Source organism: Rhea pennata, chromosome Z, assembly GCF_028389875.1.
Source record: "Rhea pennata isolate bPtePen1 chromosome Z, bPtePen1.pri, whole genome shotgun sequence".
NCBI classification, from domain to species: Eukaryota; Metazoa; Chordata; class Aves; order Rheiformes; family Rheidae; genus Rhea; species Rhea pennata.
Genome location: NC_084702.1, coordinates 26,693,793 through 26,717,684, shown reverse-complemented (window position 1 = coordinate 26,717,684; position 23,892 = coordinate 26,693,793). Strand labels below are relative to the sequence as shown.

Here is a 23,892-nt window from a genome sequence, read left to right as displayed (position 1 = left end):
TAGTCATACATGTAGAGAATCCATCAGACTTTGGTTTCTGCATTTGCCGCTAATTTTAACAATCTAGTTTTGAGCTCCTTTGTTATTGTATGATAACACAGCTGTTCATATACAGTAATGTGAGCTGACGTAGCTGGACAGTTAATACATAAAAGCCAGTAGTTTCCTTTGTAAGAAGTGATGCAGAGCTCCAAGGTATGTGACTTCCAGGACATCTTCAGAATATCGCTGATAGTTAGCAGGGAATAAAAGAGATTACTGTGGGTAATGTCTGCTCATTAACGTTCACATGTCATCTTTCACCAGAATATTAACTGTAGTGCTTTGGTCAGATAGTAATTTTTGTATGCTAGTATGCGATTAGAGTTTTAAGTCCCCTGTAGCTGAAGCTGAACAATTAGTTCTTTCATATCTATCCTGTAAAGGTAACATTTTGCTTCCATGTTCCACTTCAGAAACAGATGCATTTCAGTGGAGTTGACTTTGTGCTAAACAGAATGTGCTTAGTGACCCTCAAAGGTAAAGATCCATATGTGAATATGAGTTATTACTCCACAGTTTACTGTGTTAGCTCTATTGCCTCTGGTGATCAGAACATAAATTCTTTTGTTTCATGAGGCTCTAGGGAATTCTTAGGGCATCCCATGTTTGTATGAGATCTCCAGAAGGAGTATTACTGTAATTTTTGCAGGAGTCTGTGGAAGACAGAGAACTGTTAAGCTGCTAGCTCATGTTAATGGTGTAACAAATTATAAAGTGAAACAGTTAGCTATCTGTGAGAAGATCAAATTCTCATATACACAACCATACTATTATTTAATAAACACTTTTATATTGGTCTTTATTTTTTTCATTACTTTCTTTCTGAATATACTTGAATATTTGTATTTTTATGTTGCCGAATAGTAGGTTCTGGTTTTATGTATTCACAATTTGCACAACCTTATTTGCAGATAGTTTAAAATAAAACAAAAACAGCAAATAAAAATGACAGATCTTTACCACGTGAAACAGTCTAAGGTAAAGTAGAGAAGAAGTCTGTTTACCCTATCTTATACAACAGACATACTCCCCAAATAGAAGAGGAAGGTCTAAAGAAAGATGGGACATAAAATGTGCTGCGTACCATATTCATGCATCCTACAGAGAAAATGAAAATTAAGCAGCTAAACTACAGAAATTCAGGAAGGGAAAATATACAGCAAGTATTTTTTTGGGGATCCCTGTTTTAGAGCAATACTGAATATGCTTTAAATATCTGTATATCTTTTAACCACATTTCCCATTAAATTTTGAAAAGTTTGCACAAACATTTTTAGATTTGATGACTTGCTTTTTCAGTCTGCTGCAAATGTTGGTCTTTAGCTTTGTAGGAATTCTAAATTAAGAGGGGCATTGGATTGGATGATAAGGTTGGGTTTGAATGGCCTAAGAATAAAAAGAACATAGTGTAGTCTTCTTTCCACCTCCAACCTTTCTTTCCACCTCACTGCAAAAATCTAAGATATACTGTATTTACTATAGACTATGATTAGATAATCCTAGAAATGGATAAACATATCTCAACTTTTTGCCAATGGTATAGAGACTCAGAAACACAGACGTCTGTGGAAATTCTGAAAATGTGGTCAATACTTGTTTACGTTTAGCTTTGTTCAAGGCTTGTGTTAGTACACTGAAAATTGATTCCGTTTGCTGTGTTGCATGTTACCAAGACGAACTTGTCTCAGTTACTCTGGCAACTCTGTGAGTAGGAAAAATCCTGCTAAAACAGCTTTAACGTTTTGTTTATGAGGAGACAAAAAAGTTATATGTAGTTTCAAAAAATGCATGTTTCAAAGCCCTTTCAAAGCTTACTGTTTTCCACCACAAGGTCAAAATTAGTGCCAATTTAGGAAGGTCTCATCAGCCATTTCAATTTTTTTCAAAAAGAAAAAGAGACAACAACCCAGTATCAGGATAACACCACCCAAATCCAGAACATCCAGGCCCCAAAGGACAGAAATGTAGCAAATCTAATTAAATAGTTAGCTTAAGGAGCTTTAGTCATAGGTTTTGATTAGAGTTTTATTTTTGCATGTACTGTCACTATACGTGTATGAGCAAACTTTATAGTTTCTTGGGGTTTTGTCCCTGTTTCCTTGTAGAACTATTCTCCCCATATATATTAAGAAAAAGTCTCATCATTTGGTGACTATGTTGTAACAAGTCATTTTTACTAGTTTTGTTAGTAAATCCTAGTAATAAAATAAAAATAAAAGTAGATCATTTATTAGTGTCAATAATTAAATTAGGCTGTATATTAAGTTCAGGTTAGAATTACAGAAATTCTGATGGAATTATTCCCAAGGAAGTGCTACTGTATGACTCGATTACTTGCAACATAAATCTGATCTCAAAGCTGTGGAAAAAGAGTAATTTATAGTTGGAGGGATGTGCTTGGCCCATGTTTGTTCATTTTGAAATTGTTAAAAAACTTCATTCAAAGTGAATTCAGATAAATTTTGATAGTCCTTCTTCATTAGTACCTTTTCAAGGGTATCATTAGCACATGGTAACTTCCTTGAAGGCTGGCTGCCATTTCAGCCCTTGCCATAGAGAATATACAATTCTTTAAAAATAAGTACTTCATTCTCAGCACTGACTGAGAAACAAAAGGTTGTCACTGCTGCTGGTCTGTGTGCAGATCGCAAGCGTGCCGTGGTACCGTGGCAGCCTTCCCTGACGTCAGGACAGAGCTCCTGTCAGCAGCTTGTTACACGTACGTTACCATGGCAATGCACCTTCTGCCAGTTGCTATAGCAACCCTGCTGAAAATTACCTCAGCAGCCACTCAAATTCATTTTAACAAAACTAATTATAGCTATAATTAACTTTTTAAACTTGGACTGTACTATAAATTTACTCGGACCTATGTAAATTTTTTTAAGTAGTTTTGTGCAATTTTTCTAGTTTTTTTCTTTCATATAAAGCTTAGTTGAGTAAGTACCATTTCGGTGAGGGCCCACAGCTACAATATGTTTCATCAAAATAAGACATTTGCTAGCAGACAGTAAAAATAAATTCAGAGTGCCATGTAATTCTGACCCGAATTGTTTGCCTAGGCACTGCTAACTGCAGAACTGACTTCTTAGTAATAACTGTGGTTTTCTGATTTTGGAATCTGCCATAAGTGGATATTCGTAATATCCATAGCATTGTTATTATTTTAAATTTTGACATTAATAAATGAAGACAGTTTGACAGTTTGACATTTGACAGTTGTTGGCAACACTTTTATTTATTTTTCCTGTTAAAGTTCAAGTATATTAAAAGTCCTATGGTTTGTTTGCAAGATTGCACGGGTGTAGCAATTTCTTGTTAATACTGAAATGGCAGTTGTGTTACAAAAGCTGATTGCAGAATTTGTGTGTGCTTGCGTGCATGTGGTGAAGCTCCTGCAGACTTACAATATTTACTTTTTTTTTTTTAATTTAAGTTAGGGCCTTATGCTAAAATATCCTGTGCTTGCCTGTTAAGTGCTTAAAATTTTTGTACGTACCTAGAAGGACGAAGACTTGTTTGTCCATGTGAGTGAAGTGTTCAAATTTGCCGCTAGTTTGATTAGGACTGCATTGGGTAAGTGCTTAAAAGCCCGGGGTGAATCAGGTCATTAACAGGCAATGACTCAAAGAGAAAAATGAAAATCTTCACTTTCTGAAAGTACTGCTAAATTTTAGAGCTCCCTTTCAGTCTTCACCCAAAGCAATGTGAATTCAGTGACTCTCAAGATATTTCACATAGTCCCTGGCATTCTGTTTGGGGGTCTTATAAATTGAAAGTCTTAAGTCCTCCACTGGTTGCAGAGACATCAGTGGAGGAGTCTGCTCCACTCTGCTTCCCTGCTGGTGACTCACCTTCCTGCACTACAGCAGCGTGTGCCAATGCTCCTTTTCTCTGTTAGGCAAACAAGCTGGCTTAATTTGAACAAATTCAATAGTATTTCTTGATTGGTCCAAATCACTTGGAGAGAAGTAGGTTATGGAGCAATTGCACATGCAAAAGAGCCAGCAGCTGGGGACAGACAGTGACCCTTGGACAGAGGTACAGTGACAAACAGCTGAAGTTGAGCTTCCTCCTGCGCAGTTGTAGTTCAAAAAAATTTACAGTTGCATGTGTGTACTGCTGTTTTTATCTAAAGTTGCTACTTGGTAAATGATTTTTTTTTATTATTATTTAGGTTTTGTCAGTTCAATAAGCAGTAGGATGCAAAGTCTGTGTATACAGTGCTGCCAGTCCACAGTGTACTGTATCACTTGTGTCTGGTGAATTTCTTTTTAACCTCAGCCTTCATATGAAAAAATGAAGGAAATATTAACCATACTGGTATGAAAAAGAATTGAAAATATAAGTCGCTATTATTACAGTGAATTAAGCTACAATAAACCAGCTAGATGAACTTCTAAATGTTCTATGGGGTTATGGGGACAGCTATATTAACAATATTTGAAAATGTAGTCTTAGCATATATTTAAATAATAATGTTATTCCCATTGTCTTTTCTTGAATACTTCTTCATTCACTTACCTTCATTTACATATTACATATACCTTCTCATCATTTCAAAGTAGCCACTGTAGCAAACAACCAGATTTAAAAAATCAGTTCATCACCCTGTTCCTCCTAATGCAATCTGAAAATGTTTTCTTTGTGTTTGAGAAGAGAAATATCTTGGGTTTTTTGTGAATGCAGTTCCTGGGACATCAGAGTATACTGTTACGCAGATAATGCAAAAATCATAATAATGACATTGAACATTGATGTGTTGATTTGTTTTCTTTGGCATCTTGGGAAGACAGCACATGTCTAAGGAGAGAATTCATTTCTGTGACATAGCAAAATATTCAGATGTGTACTGGATGCAGTAGAGAAGAGGGGCCTGTGTCAATCCCAGTATTACAAGGATAATGTATTCTACAATCAATTGTGCTAGTCTGTACTTGAGGAAACATGAGTTTTGTAAAGAGATATAAGGAGATTTTAGTGATTTAGAAGTGTCTTGAAAGGAACTTTGTGTTGTTGCTACAGGCAAAGTTTTCAGTATGATTTTCAGAAACATGTTTAATAGATACTTTAATAGTTTAAGTGATAGAAGAATGTGAAGTTATATGTACTAATATGGTTACAGGAAATATGGCTGATCTTCATCAAAACTCTGAAAGTAATTGAACAGAAAATACAGTCACATGACAAAAGTCAAAATAAATAAATCTCTATTCATTTGCTCCAGAGCAAGACTGTACAAATTGCATCAAAACCTGAATTTCAGCACTACTGTTCTTCAACAGGAATGTTAAAAAAAATCTATAAAGATAAAACAAAAGAAAACTTAGAGGAAAAAGCTGCTTTTTATTTTAAAATAATTTCATTGAGTATTTGCCCCATGCTCAAGTAAAAGCAAGATTATGCAACTAAAAACTAGGTAGTCGGTTTTCATTTAAAAAATAAATACAGTGATATGTGTATGTCTATTAAGTGTTAAGTTAGAAAGAATGTAGCAGAGGCTAATGTCATCCTGAAACAAAAATAAGTTGCATATGATATATTCTAAATTGTTTTTCTTGGTTTACAGATACTGGTTATGACTTGTTGATAATACAGATTTTAACAAATTTTGTGCATGTTGCTTTTAATGGTTTTGACATTGCGTCCTTGATTCTGGTTTTGAATGCATAATTTAGGAGATTTCTTAGAAAGCTCTGCATCATTAGATCTCATAAGGGAAGATACTGAAGACACTCCAGAGAAAGAAATGGGACTGTGTAAGGGTGTGTAAACTCTCTTGTGGTCTATATAAGCTCTCTGGGGTGAAATGAGTAAGAATTTCTGTTTAGCACATGTGTAAGAGCAGAACTTGAGTAGGCTTGCATGAGAATGAGGAAAAGGTATGTATTTTTGAAGGATAGGTTAATATTTCTTGATCTTAATAGCATCAGTGTTTTGTGGTAGGACAGAAAAATCCCCATCTGCCCTTTAAACAGTAACACAAATGAGACATGACTGTTTAACAGTGTCCTGTTAAATGATTGCCCTTCTAAAATCCATCAGATATGTACTATTGCATATCTTGACCACTGTGTTTGCAGTGTAGTGGTACAATAACCAGGCTCATGCACTGGATACTGCAGCTGAAGTTTTTCTAGGGAGCGCAACAAGATGATTGTATGGGTGACCTCCCCCTACAAGTTCATTCTCTTAAAATACTCCTGCTCTTCTGAGTACCACTGTAGTATGTAATGACCCACAATGCTTCTTTGCATGTTTTAATTTTTTTTCCCCAAACCAAAACCTTATCTTTTGTTGGAATGAGAGAGGAAAAGGGACTAGTTAGTGTTTCAGAATTTTTGTGGGTTTCATGTTGTGGCAGTTATGGATTTTGTTCATTTGTTGTTGCTTTTTTTCCCCAACAGATTAATGGTCAGCTTGTCCACTCTGTCTTTTGTGTGAAATGCTGTGATTCTCAAGGTCTTTTTACTGTTAACAGAAACTAGTTAGTGTTTTGAAAAAATATTTTCAGAGTAGTGGCTTCTGAATATGATAATGTGTCTTAGATATATGATTAAATGCATCTTTCTAAGTAAGTGTAATTTTCTCACATTCAGCATTTACTCTCAGCTTAATCTTTCATGAATAAAATCATAGTGAGGAAAATCTGATAATATTTTTGAATCCCTCATAGATATAACAAATTAATTCATCTGTATTTTTGCTTTGTTTCTGTCATTGTTCATAGTAAGTTACTTTCTCTATTTCATAGCAAGTTATTCAGAGCATCTAGAAGTAGTCTAATTACTCCTTGTGTGGCTTTATTTAAAAAAGAGCACCTTGAATAATAACCATGAAGAAAAGAACATGTTCATAGCTTCAAATACATAGCGATTTGAGAATTTGCAGGGAGTCCATTGCTGCTTCCCTTGGAGTGAGTCAGGCCAGCCTTAGATTCTTTTATCTTGTCAATGCCTGACTCTGACCAAATAGTGCTTGAAAGTAGCCAAATGCACCAAAACTTCATTTTCTGCAGCAGTCTTTCTCTCAGACAGTGTTCCCTGGGAAGACCGCAAACTATCTGGTGCACTAAATTCATGTGACATACAGTGCCTGGATTCAAACAGGTTGTCAGAGGTGGCTATGTTGCCCCTGTCTTTTGAAGCCTCACTTTCACAAAAGTTCATTAAAACCTCCAATACTCTGCTGTTTTATAGTTGAAAAACATGATTAAGCAATAGCAGAATTGTGTGCTGTAGCTAACAAGCCCTTACAAGCAATTTTATTGCAGTTTCAGATTATTTTAGAATTACAGTGATGTATTTCATGTGCTACAGGCCTATTAACTTGATCAGAAGTTTCAGTCCAGATACAGGAATATCAGGTGCCAGAGATCCAAACAGATGATCATAATGCTCTGTTCTGATAACAAGATCTAGAATTTTTTTTTAATTTGTCAGTGGATGGGGGATTTTGCTTTATGTGTATATACATATATATATATCCAAAGAGTGCTGTTTATCCTCCTACCATTTTGTAACTGATAATGATTTCAGCTAAATTAGCTAAGTATTATTTGGGAGATTTTTGTTTATCTGTTCATATCTGTGCAGACATTGCAGAGTGAATATCAAGAAATACATCACAGATTTAAATAAAATGTGCCATTTTATTTCTTACACATTTTTTCCTATTATATGTCTTTAAATTATCCAGAATTGAGTAGTTGAAAAACTTCAATCTTCATGAAAGCCAAGAGAATCTGTATGAGAAACAGAATAATCATGCTACCGCTTTGTAGAGTTTATTTGAAGCTAGGAAAAAATACAGGAAGGAAAAAAGGAGCACACCTTTATACTTCCTCCCTTCTTTTATGCCGATAGTGCTCTTTTTATTGCTGCCCTTCTTCCTATCCCACACCCCATTTCCTTTCCCAGCTCCTCCCTGCTCTTTTCCTTACTGGGATTATGGTGCCACTGTACTGCATTTCTGTTGTTTCTCCTTGTCTGCAGCTATCTTAACGACTTGGACCGCATCGCAGATCCAGCCTACCTGCCAACTCAGCAAGATGTGCTTAGAGTTCGAGTCCCAACAACTGGGATTATTGAATATCCATTTGACTTACAAAGTGTCATTTTCAGGTAGAAAAATGTTTGTGAAACCTATTTCTTTTGTTTCTTTTGTTTCTTTTTACATTAGTAATACCTTACAAATTATCCAGTATTTTTTAATTTTGAGCTTGGTCGTACTATTTTTGTGGTATTGTCCACATATGTTTAGCAACTGATGTTACAGATGTCAAGAGGATGAAAGACAAAGAAACTTATCTTTTTCTAATTGTATATTATGAATGAAAAAAATGTAATTCATTTTTCCAAAAAATGGTTGTGTGAAATTTTCTTAATAATAATAATCTGTGTCTTCCTAATTCATGTAAATTATTAAATACAAAAGTATAACTAATGTACTTGATCTTTAGAGAGAAATGTCATTTTGCAAGTTTAATATCACTCCTACAAATATTTTTCGTCATAGCTCATTTTGAGTGCAATTACAGTTGCTTTAAAAAATAACTATGCATTACAACTGCAAACTGCAGTTGCAGAAATACAGGACACCTGCGTGTCTAGTAACACTGAGATGCATAATGAATTGGGAGCACATACTGCCAGCAAATCTGAATTTTTATTTTGGTTATTAACAACATTAGTAAATACGTATTTTATTCTGGTTATATGCTTAAAAATTGGACAGCCTTAACAAGTTCAGAACTTTGCTGATTTCTTGGAAGAAAGGCAGACCACCAACTGGTCTACACACATGTTTTTTTGCTGAATATACAGAGCAGAATTTTACACCATTCTAAAATCGTGATTAAGAAATATTGATGGCTTTGATATCCATAATAATTTAAATTCAGAAATCACATAAAATAAAAAAGCAAATGCAGTAATGTTATTGCTTACAACACATTCCATTGATCTTAAATACAAATGGAAAAATTACTAAGGTAAACAGACCAACTTTGTTTTCAGCTAAATTCTTGAATTTGGTTTCTGTATGTGCATATGGATGTTTATCTGTTAAGCTATTCATGGAGTTGATGCAGTTGTTGTTAATATTGCAGAATGGTGGATGTGGGAGGCCAGCGATCAGAAAGAAGAAAATGGATACATTGCTTTGAAAATGTCACATCTATCATGTTCCTAGTAGCCCTTAGTGAATATGATCAAGTGCTTGTGGAGTCAGACAATGAGGTAAGCAAGCATAAGCCTAAAGCAATGTTTTCAAAGAAAAAATTAATTTCATTAAAATTCAGTTTAAATTTAAAATATTATAAAGAATTGATTTAAAATGAGTTTTTAGAGAACTTTGGTAGAAGTTTGTGTGTTTTCACATAATTATTTCGAGATTCAGTTTGGTAGACCAAATTGATAGAATGAAAACTCAATGCTAAACAGCAGAACTTAAAGTTACTAGTTCTTCTGAGACATTTTCAAAGCCAACTTGATTGTCTGGTCTTGAATGTTTTCCAAATGTGTCTACCAGCATCTTACACAGCTACATGGAGTATAAGATACTACAGTGATCAAGAGGCTAAGCCTGAAAGCTTGAAAAAATACTGCACAAAATGATCTTCTGCAAGGAGCACTGGTGGAATCAATTTTATGCTAAAGTGGGATATAGTTGACTATAGAAAGATGTTCTTATTGTAACTGTTTGTACATTTAGTGTTGAGCAGCAGAGTCATGAAAGTAGGGCTTGGATGCTTTGAGTGCTTGCAAGGTTCTTACGGTTTCAGGCAGTGGGAAAAAAATTTCATAGGTTCTTTGCAGACAATAGAACAAACACTGAAGATTTGGAATTTGTATTGGTTTATACATTCTGCTTGTGTTGTTATTTCAAAGAATAAAAGAAGTAAGAAAATGATGGATGGTGATGTATGAACTAAGCAGCCAAAGCAGGCTAGTAGCCAGGACTTGGTATATGGTTTACAGAGTAAACAGATTATCTAATTTTTAGATTTCTTTTTTCTTCTTGAAGACTATTCTAGTTATTTATTAATCTTACATGAGTTACTCACCAACATTGTTTTATACTGGTCTTTCTACACTCATTTACAAAAATCAGATAAAGAGTATTTTAATGTTCTTCCTTCTTCTGCATACATGTTGATTTCACCATTGAAAGAGAATGGATGAGGTAGCAAGCCCTGGGCACTCATGATTGTATACTCAATGTTCTTAAGTATTAATTTTTTTAATACTGAAACTCCGAAATCCTTTAGATTTACACTCTTTCCGTGAAAGAAAAAAAATCTTACTACCTACTTGAATCTTCTTCATTTCCTTGAAAAGCATGGCTGTTACAGAGAAGAAATTTTCAGTTACTTATACAGTAAATACATCTCAGTCTGTTTATTTTTGAATTCTTTTAACTTGGCAAGTGTCCAAATATTTTTATTTTGTCTTTTAAAATATGTATCTTTGATATAATGTTGATTATTTTTCCCAGTGTAATGACCTAACAGAACCATACTAGCAGTGTTGTGTTTTTAACTAGAGTCCAAGTATAGACCTCAGAGTAGAAAATGAATGACACAAAAGAAAAAAAGAGTACAAAAAGCTTATATTATACCATACATACTACTTTAGGGAATTGAGAGGACATTTGTACTCTTCTGGAGATGAATTTCAGACCGAAATATGTGGTCTAACCAGGCTTGGTCTTTGTAAATCTTTTTGTATTCTGGTAGACATGAATAAAAATACATTGAATTAGTCTTTTTATGGTTAAGAAGTTTAAACAGAAACCTCAGTTTCACAATTTTGCATCTGTGTTAGTTTGTTAAATTATTTATAACTTGGCCATAGTAACAGTTTTTATGGGAGATAGTGGTTCATTTGAATCTAATATGAGGGACATCCCTCACAGTGAAAGTTGATTAATAACGCATGCCAACCTCTGTTTTAAGGGAAGAAAGCATGACTGAATTTAATTTGGTTGGTAGTAGGAGGCTGAATGAAAAACCTGTTGGTTTGTCTTTGAATGAAAAACCTATGGATTTTTACTGCAGACTGTCTACATGAGTTTTGAGAGGTAAATCTAGTCTGATTTTTATATATCAATATAAAGTACAGTAAAAAAGATACTGTTTTATAATATACAATACTGAACTCAAAGCTGTATTTACAGAGAGGGATAATCTTAAACTGAATGGTCGACATTTTGGCATAGTGATCCAATCTACCCTAACGTGAGCTCTTGCAAATTTGGAAGCTAGACATGCATAGATAAAAAGAGGATTCAGTCAGACTTGGCTCACTTAAAGCCAAGTCAGAAATGTCTGGTTCTGTGTTTTTCTACTTTGCGTTATTCTTTTGTAGCCACAGAATCAACACATAAGTATGAAGACGTTTTAATTATACAAGTCAAACGAAATACATTGGAAATTTCAGAGAGCAAAATTGGTTACAATAGTTCTCAAATACTGTTCTAACTAACCAAAATAGCCTTTCAAACTTTCTGAAGTTAACTATTTATTACTCTGTTCATCCTTTATAAACAAATGGAAGGATTTGTCTTTACGAGAAAATTTAACATGCTCTGCTTCTCTATTAAGTATATCCTATTCTAAGTAGGTGGCTTGTCCAAACTTTTGCTCTCATTGGTCAGATAACTTTAATTTGCAGATTATGACTTAGAGTGTCGCTGGTTCTTCAGAAGATGGAGCAATATCCTCCTTGGGTGACTCATTCAGAGTATACAGTCTTGCCTTGTGTTCCATCAGCCAAAAGGGTTCACATGTTATGAACTGAATGGAATGTGTGAACTGAACATTTCCTTTCTGTCTTGGGCTGTCCTACCACTCTGAAATGATGCCTAAAGTTGTGATAACTTTTTCGTGACTTTTTTTTTCCAATTCTCATGGAAAAGATCTTACTTGTGAAGCTATTTTGATTTTTCTGGTTTTCACTTTCAAAACTTTTTGTGGATGCAAAAGCTCTAAAGACAGTTCTTCCACCTCACTGCCAAACTGCTGTTTATGTTTCTCATTAGCATCAGTGAAAAAGCTTTTAAACCATTTTGTCTTTTGGTTTGAAATATGTTCATAACTTTAATTCAAGCCAGTTTTTGTTTTCAAGTCATACATAAAGACCTTGGTGGCACATTCCAGCAGCCTTAGGCCTGTGTTCCTCTACCTCTGGGCTGGATTCAGCCTATCATGGAGCTAAGCACCCATCTGGACAGCTTATTTCCTGACTTTCAGTAAGCTGTACCCTGTCTGTCCAGATTTTATTGGTAGAGCAAAACAATATTCCTCTCCTGTTCTGACCCTTGTATTACTAAGCATCACAGTCCCAGAAAGCTTAAAACGATATATTTCTATATTCCACATAAAACAGAGTGTATTTTATCTTAATAGTGATGTGACAGAGGTATGGAAAGGTTTTAAATATCTTAGTTCACACCTAATATAGAAATTTGCAAGAAATTCTTTCTTTCTTCCCACCTCAGGCATGGGGTATTCTTTTACACTAAAAAATTCATCTTTTAAATTGTATAACAGCATTAAAATTACAGCACCAAAGTGATAGAGTATGGGTAAATGTCCTAGTTTCTTCCTATGGATAACAGCAGTGTTATACTATGATAGAATCTAATCCTCCTTTGATCTGTGTGCCTCTTACTCAAATTAAGAGGTCTGACTCAACAACTTGCAGTGTTTTGCTGCTCCCTTTGCATTGATTTCATGACCTGATTAAATAGTATGATTTTTGTAAGATGGCCTACTTTCTTTTTCTAATTAGTCCACTGCATGATATTGCCTGAAGTATTTTTCCTAGTTTTATGTGCTTATGAAGAAAACTATACTTAATGATCTACGTGATTCATTTTAGTTCATGCATTGTTTCATTAATCTCATTTTCACATATGAACATAAATATGTACTTTTTGCTAGTTAGTGCATCCATCATTTATATATGTGACTGTATCATTGTGAGACTGCTTCAGAGCTCGAAAGACTGATTTGTATTTTCGAAGTGTAGTGCATGGCAGACTTTCTGCTGTAAATCTGTTTCTTCCCTTGCCTAGTTTATTAAAGAGAAATACATTTGGATTATAAATCAGGTGAGGATATAGCGGGTTGAGAGGTTTCATTCAGATCTCTCAAGGGTTTTACTAACTGAGTATGGGGGGGGTGAGTTGGGCACCATTTCTGACTTCATCTTCTTGGAGATGTTAAAAAGTCTTCAAAGTTTTGGAGAATGTATCATAACTGCTCTGTAAATAGATGTCATGCATAGAGAATGAGGCGAGTGTTCAGACTGCCTGTCTTAGAAAATCCAGTGTAGACTGACATTTAAATGATACATTCATGAAACTATACCTCAGTGACAAAGATCTGTAATTAAAGAATTGGAGGTTTCCAACCTGAAAAAAAGCATCCATGGCTGCCAAACTCTTGTTATAATTATGATTCTTCTAACAATCAGCACTAAAATACAACATGACTCTCCCAACTATGTTTCTAGCTTGTACGTTGTTGAGGATCTGATTTTTGTGCATTAAGAGAAATATTGTTGATAATAATACATTTTAAAATCTCTTTCAAAAGTTTCAGCTTGTGTACAGATTTGAAATGCCTTTCTCTCCTCAAATGCAAATAAAAGGAGGGATATTTAGCTGTTCCAGATTCTGTCCTTAATAAAGCATAGTTTATCTAGATTCATACATGGAGATCTGGGCAACATTTCATCCAGAGGACGTAATATAGTAATTAAATTATTGGTTCTGTAAATTAAGTAATCTCTCAGTCTGATATGACATGATGAAGGGAAACGTAAGTTAAATTAAGTGTGTTTGACCTTTTCCCTTTTTCAGAGAAGTCTGATAGGATTAGTGGTGAGAGGAAAAATGAAGTGGTCAGCTCTCTGATAAATTAGTTTATGGTGTATTATGTTCTACAGGTCGGATTTTTGCTGAGTTATACCCACAGGTCTGGAGAAGCCTGGAATTTTATCACAGTGGAATTTAGAACTTTTCAATTTTTTAAAATCAACATCTTTTTAAAAATAAATGACTTTTCCTAGAAAAAGTATGTTAGTCCATAATCCTGGACAGGCTGCATTCGAACATGGATCACAGACAGCTTTTCCAAACAGATAAATCTCATGATGTCAGGTCAATAAGTACAGAAAAGAGTTCCAGATTTCCAGAAGAGAATTTCACTTGCAATTATGGGAGGATTTGAGCTAGGATAGTATAGTTTAAAAATCTGGGCTCCTAGAGATTTTCATAACCTATACGGAACGTGTTAAGTAACTAATATTACTAGGAATGACAAAACAAAGTACAGTATTTATTGATGTTTGGACGTATTTTTCTTCCATTTTAACATGCTAACAGTTTGAATTATATGATGTCCTACAAGTTGCACAGATTTGTGATGGTCTGTAAAAGCATGAGCTTCTTACACTGAGGGCTCTTTCTTTTTCTGTATTCTCAGAGGAAAATATATTTTGGGTTTTTCTATGTATATATTTATATAAAATTATAAAAGTTAAAGATAAATTACAAAAAAAACTAACTTACAAAAACTGATCTATAATACAATGATATGTGTATATATATATTTAGTAATATATAGTATCTATAATATATAAATAATGTATGTATCGTATATATTTATATGTGATATTTTAAATCAAATTTCCATCTCTATGTCTTAGGAAAACAACATTTTCTCCATTATTTTACTTGTTAAACACTATATTTTCATTGATAAATGGAACCGCATATAAAAGAATCACTGAAATATCTCTCTCTTACTACAGATAGCTTAAAATATTAACATGAATATAATCTTAAAGTCCTATATTTCACAAGAAGTTTACTTGCTGTTTTGTTTCACTGATCTTGAGTAACGAAGCAAATAGAACCAATCATCTTTACTTTTGAGGTCCAATTCATTTATATAGCGTAACTAGACAGTTAATTTCTAACCATTTTAAGAGAGTTGTTTACATTATTGGTTCTTATTAATTACGAAAGGAAAAAGTTATTTTCAAATAAAGACTGCTTTTTTAAGCTTACATTTGAGTTATAAAGCTCATACTACATCTTAATAAATTATTCCACTTAGCTTCAGCTAAAATTTGTTAGTGTTTTAAAATAACAATGTGTAATTTAATTTCACTTAAACCAGTATTTCCTTTTCTTTAGTAGTTAAAATTGTCACCTAATTTGCATTAAAGATTTAGAAAGTACTACCTAATTCATGTTTTTACAGGTTTGATCTTAGATTATAGTTCTTGTTGAAATGTATTGCAATATATGAAGCAAGCTGGAATGGCTTGAGGCTTTGAATTTTTAAAATAACAGCAAAATTGATTATTTAGCTCAAGAAATTCTAGACCCATGCCTTCAAGCTATGGCTAATCTCTCCTTTACTTCTTTTGTGTCTAGTTTCCTTCTCTCACACATGTGAAACCATTATCTAAGCTCTTGTCATCTTTTCTGCTCAATATATATCCACAAAAATGCTGCCATAAAAGCTTTTTGCTTTTACCATGTATGCATCTTTCCATTGACTTTTGTTTCCTTACCATTAGGAACCAAATTACTTGTTGACTTTTAAGGACCTTTATCATCTAACCTGATAGGATAACCAAATTGATTTTTTTTTTCTGCAAGACTTGGATCAATCATTTGTAAAATATTCCAAGAAACACTTTTGCATTCATTTATTACCTTCCTGCTCCTTGCAAGCAGAGGGAGTTCCCCAGAAACTTTCCAGATCTTCTTCATCCTTACTGTGTAGTCTTTCTGCTGAATTCCCTGGCGTGGTGAAGCAGCCAGAGTCCTGTGATGGTGACTTTTTCTTGCACTGTTCCCAATTCTGTTGCTATAACTTGATGTTCTCGCTTTCTTCTTTCAGTATCCTTGTTGTCTTCTAGCTTTTTCCTTAGATGATAAACTTTTAAAGCAGTGACTGTTACTTAGAAATGTGTGTTCCAAGTGCAACTGTCGTTCTCTATTGAGTACTACTACATTTCTGAAATGTAGAAGAGTGACTTTATTTAGCAATAGCTGAACAATAACCATAGATGAATTCTAGCAGTAGAAAATTATAACTTTTTAGGGTGGATATGATCAGAACATGTAAGTCTGGAAGTGACTGAAGCAATATTTCTAAAAAACACTGCACAGACCTTGCAGGAACACAAGTGAGTACTCAGAAAAGTGGAAGAAGAAAGATGAAAGGAGGAAGGGCCATATGACTGGGGGAGTCCCTTTCAGAAACCAGGTAGAGCTTAAATAACCTGGGAAAAGCTGTTTTTAAAAATTCTCTGTCCAAAACATTGCTACCAGGGATTTATTAAAACTCTCTAATGACTTATCTGTAAATACAGTGGGCCTCAGTAAAACTATATTTCATATATCAGTTTTCATATATCACTAGGGCTGAAAGATGATGACCACAGATGAGTGAGTGAAGTAGAGCAGGTTGCCCCAGAGAAGTTGTAGGATTTCCATCCTAGGTCAAAGCTTGACTGATTCAGTGACAAAAGAAGTCTTGCTGGGAGCAAGGAATTGAATAGGTGACCTCCAGAGGTCCTTTCCAAAATAAATTCTTCGGTGATTCTAGACAGAAAAATCTTAGTTTTGTTTGACCAGTGAAAAGGAAGTTTTTGTTCTTTCTTTAGAGTGGATGGATTGTGTCTTTGTGGTCATGATAAAAGGTTTTACCATAGTTGCTTTAAAATCCTGAAGAATTCCACTGTACTGGATAGTGGCATATTTAATGTAATGTTGCTACCTTCACAGTATTAATTTACAATGAAGAACCATTTTGCTATTCTATCATAAATAGCACTCATAATTGCAGAACAGGATATTTAGAAAATTAGGGCTTCTCTACTTCAGCAGTCACTACAGATTGAAACTGAATTTACAGGAGGTTTTCTTCAATACTTTAATAAAAACACTCTGCAAGGACATGATTTTTTTATTGATGGGAAATTTTGTTATCATTAGTTTGCTCTAGGTAGAGTAGACTGATGTTGCTTTGATTGTTTAAAATATTCATATTAAAGTCAATATAGTAAGTTGCATGAAAACCTAAAAAGCCGCATAGGTATTTTTAGTGTGTATTCATTTGTGTTTGTAGACTGGTAAGCAGATGCAGGCTTACAAGCTCATGTTCTGAATCTGGACAGAGTACATCTGTAAAATAGATAAGTATCCAGGCCTAGATGGAACTTCTGTAATATTCATCAGTGTGCTCTATTAACGGATGACAAATTGGTACAACGTTCCAGTCGCACTTTCTTTTGATGTAGGCCAAAAATATGAAATAGCATGAGGCCACTTTTAAGTTTTCAGAGTACTTCATTCTTCATGGAGGCGATTATCTGAAGAATGTATTTCATTTTTACATCAGAACTATCTTGTTCTTAACATCTGGACATGTTTCCACTTCTCTTCCAGCACTTTGTGTTCCTTATTCATAGGCTAGTCCTACATGGCTTACGATGAGGGCCGAAAGAAAACAATGTTGAGATCAGAGCACTTCTCTTTTTTTCTGCATTGTGCAAAAACATGTAATAATCCTTTGGTAGTCTGTTGTTTTCATCAGTGTTCAGCAGCCCAGAACAATTGGGGATAAGGCAGAGAGGTAATATGAGCTCCTAGATAGAATTAAAATCCTCAAACAGTCTTCATTATTATTTAACAATATTATATCCATGGGAAATAAAATCTCCGGAATTCACTGTTTGTTTGGAAACTAAAGAAAAATAGCACATTTATCTTTTGTGCCAAAACCATTTGCTGTATATATTATATTTCATTATACATGTTCACACACCTGCATTTGTATTTTCTGTTTGGTGTGTGCATGAAAAAATATTTTGAATGTAAACTGTCAGTATTAAGAAGTATTTGCATAAGAGCCCGGGCCTGTTCCTCTATATTAAAATGGGTGGTTCGTAATAGAAGTGGGTGGTTGAACGAGCTTGGACCATTTGCAGATGCTGTTAGAAATGTTCCTGTTAAATGTTACTATTGGCAGTGACTGCTGGAGAAGAAGCTACTATTTTACTTTTTCAGTAACCAGAAATTGACCAGAAAATAGCCTTTTTCAGTGATAATTTTATTTTAAAGGATTTTTGCCTGTTTTTCTCCAAAAAGTGGGTATTTATAAAAAATTTGTTTTTCCAGCATGCATGATATTTCATCAAAAATAATTTAGCAATCATTTTTATTTTAAGTAAACTTTGACAACAATATTTGGACTATATTTTTGGATGGTATTTTTGTGATTTGATGGTTGTTGAAAAACAATGATTTCAGTGGATTTCAGCTGTCATTTGATCTGTCTTTGTCTCCCTGGATGGGTACATAAAACTGCAATATATTTTCAAATTAAGTATTGCCACTTTAAAGTGTTGAAGAGGTTAGAGCTCTTCTCCAAAGTATAAAAGAGAGTTCTTGGCTGCAGAGATGTCTTTTGAGTTTTCTACCAGCAGTTCTTTTTATCACACTGGTCTGGAGAAAGATTCAAGATAAGTAAAGAGAATGAAGAAATCTTTCTTGAGTTCAGTATATGTTTGAAGTAGTCTCTTACTGCATCTGAGTTACTCATCCCAATATTTATGTGACCATTGCTCACTCAAATGGCTAGTTATAGAAAATTTAAAGGTCTTCTAGTTTTGATAATGGATTTCTTTTTAAATAGTGGAGATGTCTTCATTTACCTACCACTTTCACGATTTCCTCTTTTATTTTCAAATTTAACTTTATATCCAGCAGCCCTGTTATATTTCTAGCCAAAATACAGGGTCTTCCTGTGCCCCCAGACAGTGCTGCTACTTAAGTAGTTGCTAGAAGCCTTATTTAGAAAATGGAGGCACTAATAATGAATGTACATTTCCCAACACAAAAGGGCTCAAATGCACAAATTTTGTCAACTTAAAATAATCCTAGGCTGTGATACTAAAAAACTTCTGAAGTATTAATCTCTACTCCGTGATCTTTGAGGACTTTTTTGAAGCTCTCTTTTGTCAGTTCCTCTTCATTGGCAGGTGTCATCTCTATTTGAATGCCTTTTTACTCTGTTAATCAAATATATTTGTCTGTTATCAGCATAAGCATAGATATATATGCAATGCCAGTTTGTTACTAAAAAAATACATCTCTCAATCTCTCTGCATTCTCTCTCCACATTTCAATGAAATTCAGTCTCTCAAAATCCTTGAAATTAGTTTTGTTAACATAAGTTATTTAAATTACTAATAATTTATGAGAAAAAAATAATGCTGTATTTTGAGGTTTTGCATGTTACTTACAGTGTGCACACTAGGTGCCACTCTAGACAATCATAAAGACATCTAGTTGTGTGGAATGTTCCACTACTAATTCTATATTGTTACAGATTTATACTGTACTCAATCTCTTATCTTGAAACATTGGGAAATACTTCTTTTTCCCTTCATTGGGTACCATTAGATATTGCTTTGAAATGCTTCTTTTAGTCCTTTTTAGGTATTTCTCAGGATTTGACTTGTTAGAGCTAAAGAACAGTAAGTTACACCAATTCTGTTATTTCTGTAATTGCAGAGGTAATGCAGATTTTTCCAGAGCAAGGAAAAGCAGAGAGATTTTTACCATATATGTCCAAATAGAAATCAGTCATCTTAACATGAGACTGAAAATACAGGATTAAAAAAAATGTGGAAGCAAGTAATCTCTTTTCTTGTCTTTTAAAAAATGAGACAGAGTAAGAGTTTAGATTTGGCTAAAGATGCGAGAAAACAGTTTGTTGGACTGATTATATTGGTGCTAATGTTTAACTGTTATACAAAAATTTATCAGTATGAAATGTTTTATTTAGTAAAAGGTACGTGGTAGAATGAAATTTCACCTTATTTGTGCTGATATGTTTCATGAAAAATGTTTCTAGTCATAAAACTGGATACTCTCATCATTTGTGAATAAGTAGAGCCTTTTTCTTAATGTTTGATATAAGATATGTTTGATACATACTGGAATAAGATTGTTCAAGATTATATGATTTGCTTATAGCTAACAAATTTCAGTTCACGCATGGAGTCTGCCCACTCCATTTTGTTTTGACTGTGTTACATGGTGGAATAGTTGAATTGGAGTGGTGGCTGCTTCAGGTCGTGCGGAGCAGGGTGGAAGAAGCTTGCGCCAGCATTGGCAGCGAGAGAAGTGGAGTCCCAGAAATGGTACCATGCCTGCATGCGCACAGGACTGCCTGCAGACATAAGCTGAGCAGGGAAGCTGCCTAAGCCAGCGAGTCTTGGGGGATGGCAAAACAATTGGTTCTGCTGCTGATTTTCCTTAAGGCAGGCACCTGGAAAGCCAGGGAGATCACAGCAAGTTGCAGCTGCCAGGCACTGAGAAGCCTTTAGCCAGCTTCAACACATTAGTTATTCACAAGTTTCTTTCTGCAGCATTTTCCATTGCCACTGAGACTAGATCTTGCCTTAGGCTGTAGATGAGGTAGGACTCACTGGTAAAATCAGACCTAGTGCTTGAATTAGCTGTTAAATACTGCTCCCCACTGCCCCTGCCCTCTTTTCAAACAGCCACACTGTCTTGTTTGGCTTGGCAAGGCTACCCTCACATTGCTTCTTACATATATACATTCTCACATTGGGTCAGATCGCTAGTGCTGGCCTTGCCTCATATTCCTTCCCATCTCTATTTCTAGAACTGGTTCATAACTCTTTACCTGTATAAAACTGAGAAAGCCTAGTTTAATTAATGTATCAGTGGCCTCATATTTCCCTTAGTATACAAAATTAAGGATTTAAACTTTAAGTCAAAGTATCTGTATTTTTCAAAGTTGCAAAAGAAACATATCTAATGGCTGTGAATACAAACTTTAGTATTGGTTGCTTAGTAGAGATTTAAGTGATTGAACCATGCATGAATTATAGGGCATAATGTGCCAAGAACAGCTGGTTTGAATTTAGTTTGAATTCCTTTTCTAATACAAGTTTTCATAAAAAACAGTTCCAGAGCTCCTTCTGTGATTCATAAGCTTTTCTTATGAAATATTTTACAGCTCTTTTTGTAACCTCCTGTCCAATGCCGAAAATGGTAGAAATGATTTGCACTTACACTAGGGACTTCTTTGCATTGTTCAAGTAGGAACTTGTAAAGTATAAGCATATTTTCTACTCTTTCACTGATATAAATTGGTTTTTATCTAAGTGAGAACTGAACTCATCATGTATACTCATACAGATCCTCCAGTTTTTCTTCTAACATAAGAGAGTTTTGGTTTATGAATAATTGAGACTCTCAAAAACATTTCCCGATCTTTTGAACTTTGCTAGCTAATGTTGAGCTGGTTCATGATGGCAGCTTTTTAACACTGGGGAGACTTAAAATACTGAGAATAGTATAGAGAGTAGTTTAGAGAATATGGTGTTGCATTCAGACAGAATATAGTGATTTGGTATGTCAGACATACCTAGCAGACCTGTGAGCAAAGACAATACCTCACATATCTTCCAAAATAAAAAAGGAATGTCACTTTCAATTGCTCCCTTTCCAAAAACAAAGCACACAATTTTCTGTAGCAGAAGTGGACTGCAGAAGATTCATAAAATCTTGTAAAATAAAGCTGTTAACTGCAAAAGAATACTGTAGCATAAAACTGTTCTGTAGCTAAGAAGGAGTATGCCCTGTTACTGAGAAGCATATTTCAGAAAGTGAATAATTCAAAAATTTTGTGTTGTCAAATACTCATTATTAAACTGTTTAAAAATACTATGGTAGTTATATTGCATATATATTTAATGAAGGAAAATGTTAAATGTGCAGTTATACAAGCTATCATTACCAATGGAAAATAAGCTCAGGAGAAATTTTAAATAATAGCACAATCATTGGAGAAATGGCATCTTGAAAAAAAAATCAGTTTTATCTATCATGACATCCATAAAAGCTGCTCTGCTTCTAGACATTGAATAATAGAGGGATGAAAAACTTGAGCAGGGCAAATAAGAGATTGATTAATCAAAAAAAAAAAAAAAAAAAGAATTATTGCTATTTTTGGAGTAGTCCTTGAATCTCTTTGAAAGGAAATAATGAAGCCAGCTTAGAACTTCTACTCTGCTCAAGGTGAATCTCAGGACTTATATTACTTTACCTGCTCAAGCAGATACAATCTACTATAGTAAAGAAAAATCTCCAGGCTATCTTTACATCTTTCAATTACTGTTAAACATCTATACAGAGTAGATGTTAGATATAGATATATATCTATATATCTATAGATAGATAGATGAGATATAGATTCTCTATAGAGAATGCATCTGAGTGACCAACCATTAAAATCTCTTTTCACCATTGTTAGCACAGCACTTTTCCATTCACCTCTAGATGAATGGATAGGATAATTGGAAAGGATTTAAGAATGCAGCTTGACTGTTGGGACACATATGAAAGGCAGGAAAGTTCAGAACTGCTGACCCTATGCTGCTCAAGGGCTAAGAGTATGTGGCCTGCAAAGAGAGGGTGAGGGACCTGCAAATTGAGTAGCAGTTGTAAATATGCCATGGAGACAAGTTCTTTTAGGTAAACAACACAACAAAGATCAGAGGCCACAAACTGTGGCTTGAGAGGTTCAAGCTGAACATCAGGAAGTGGGTTCCCCTTGGAGGTTAATTTAGCCCTGGGAGGAAACCGAGAGAGGTGAGGAAATCTCCACCCTTACAAGCTGTCTAGGCTTGTCTAGACAAAGCCATGACTGACCTCATCCTGCATGGCCAATAATGGAAATACTGAAAATAAACCATAGATTACTGTCTCTAATTTTATAATGAATAAATTCTGGTGAAATAGAAAGAAAATTATTCTCCAAAGTGTCATGGGTCCTTAGTACAAAGAGTATAGAAAGTTTCCTCTTGTGAAGAGCTAGGTGGAGAGAGAAGAGCATATGGTGATGTTTTCCTACCCCATTTCTAATAGAGTAGCTTGCAGAAAGATGATGCCTGATGGTAAGCAAAAGTCATTTTGTCAAAGTACATGCGTATTTATAATTAGAATTGTGCTTAAGTACTTTTCTGAATCCAAATTCTTTACATATTAATAACAGTTTGTAAGAAATTAATTCTTCTGCTAATATTTATCTTTGGGGCTTAACTTGGATATTTATCAGCTACCTTCAAATAAATTTACTGCGGTTGCCCTTCATTATGAATTTGTTTAGTGATAAGTTTAACAAAAAGTGTATTTAACTCAAAAATTCAAATGGCAATATTTTCTTAGATAGTCCATCACTTTCCATTAGTATTTAAGGATAACATTTCATTTCCATGCTGGTTTTGTTGTGGATTCACTTTTTGTTAAACTTTGTCTCTCCTATGTCAAACACAAACTACAAAAAGAAGTTTTATTCCAGTATGTGGGCCTTTCCATATAAGTCAGAGATCAACAGTATTTCATAATGATACATTTTAATGTCAAGTTTTCAGTGGTAACTTCTAGGACAGTTTTTAAAAACTGTTGAGAATTTAGCACATATTTGACGAGCTGCTTGTCTACTTTCTTCATAAGGACAAGGAAGGAGAAAAAGCCAGTGAGAGCTCCCTTAATCCAGACAATTGATAAACATTTTATTCACCTCCTTAAGGGGCTCAGTTTTGGAAAAACCCACTCGCCTGAAGATGGAGATTTCAGAAAGGAATGAAAGATTTAGGCCCTGTATAGGTTTTATTAAACTAAACACCAGGAGAAGATACAAGTATGGTCAATATACAGAGAATATTTATCTTCTCTTTAAAGTATGATAGGAACTTTATTTCTTACACTTTAAAACTG

The 23,892-nt window shown here is 34.4% G+C and overlaps 1 protein-coding gene across 1 annotated transcript in view; it reads left to right on the top strand.

Annotated features, from left to right (window-relative positions):
* LOC134153153 (guanine nucleotide-binding protein G(q) subunit alpha) overlaps window positions 1–23,892 on the top strand; it is a 129,489-nt gene that overhangs the window by 94,182 nt on the left and 11,415 nt on the right. Inside the window, exons 4-5 of the mRNA XM_062599039.1 lie at window positions 8,037–8,165; window positions 9,152–9,281. Of these exons, the coding sequence (XP_062455023.1) occupies window positions 8,037–8,165; window positions 9,152–9,281 (259 nt within the window). The remainder of the gene's footprint in view (window positions 1–8,036; window positions 8,166–9,151; window positions 9,282–23,892) is intronic.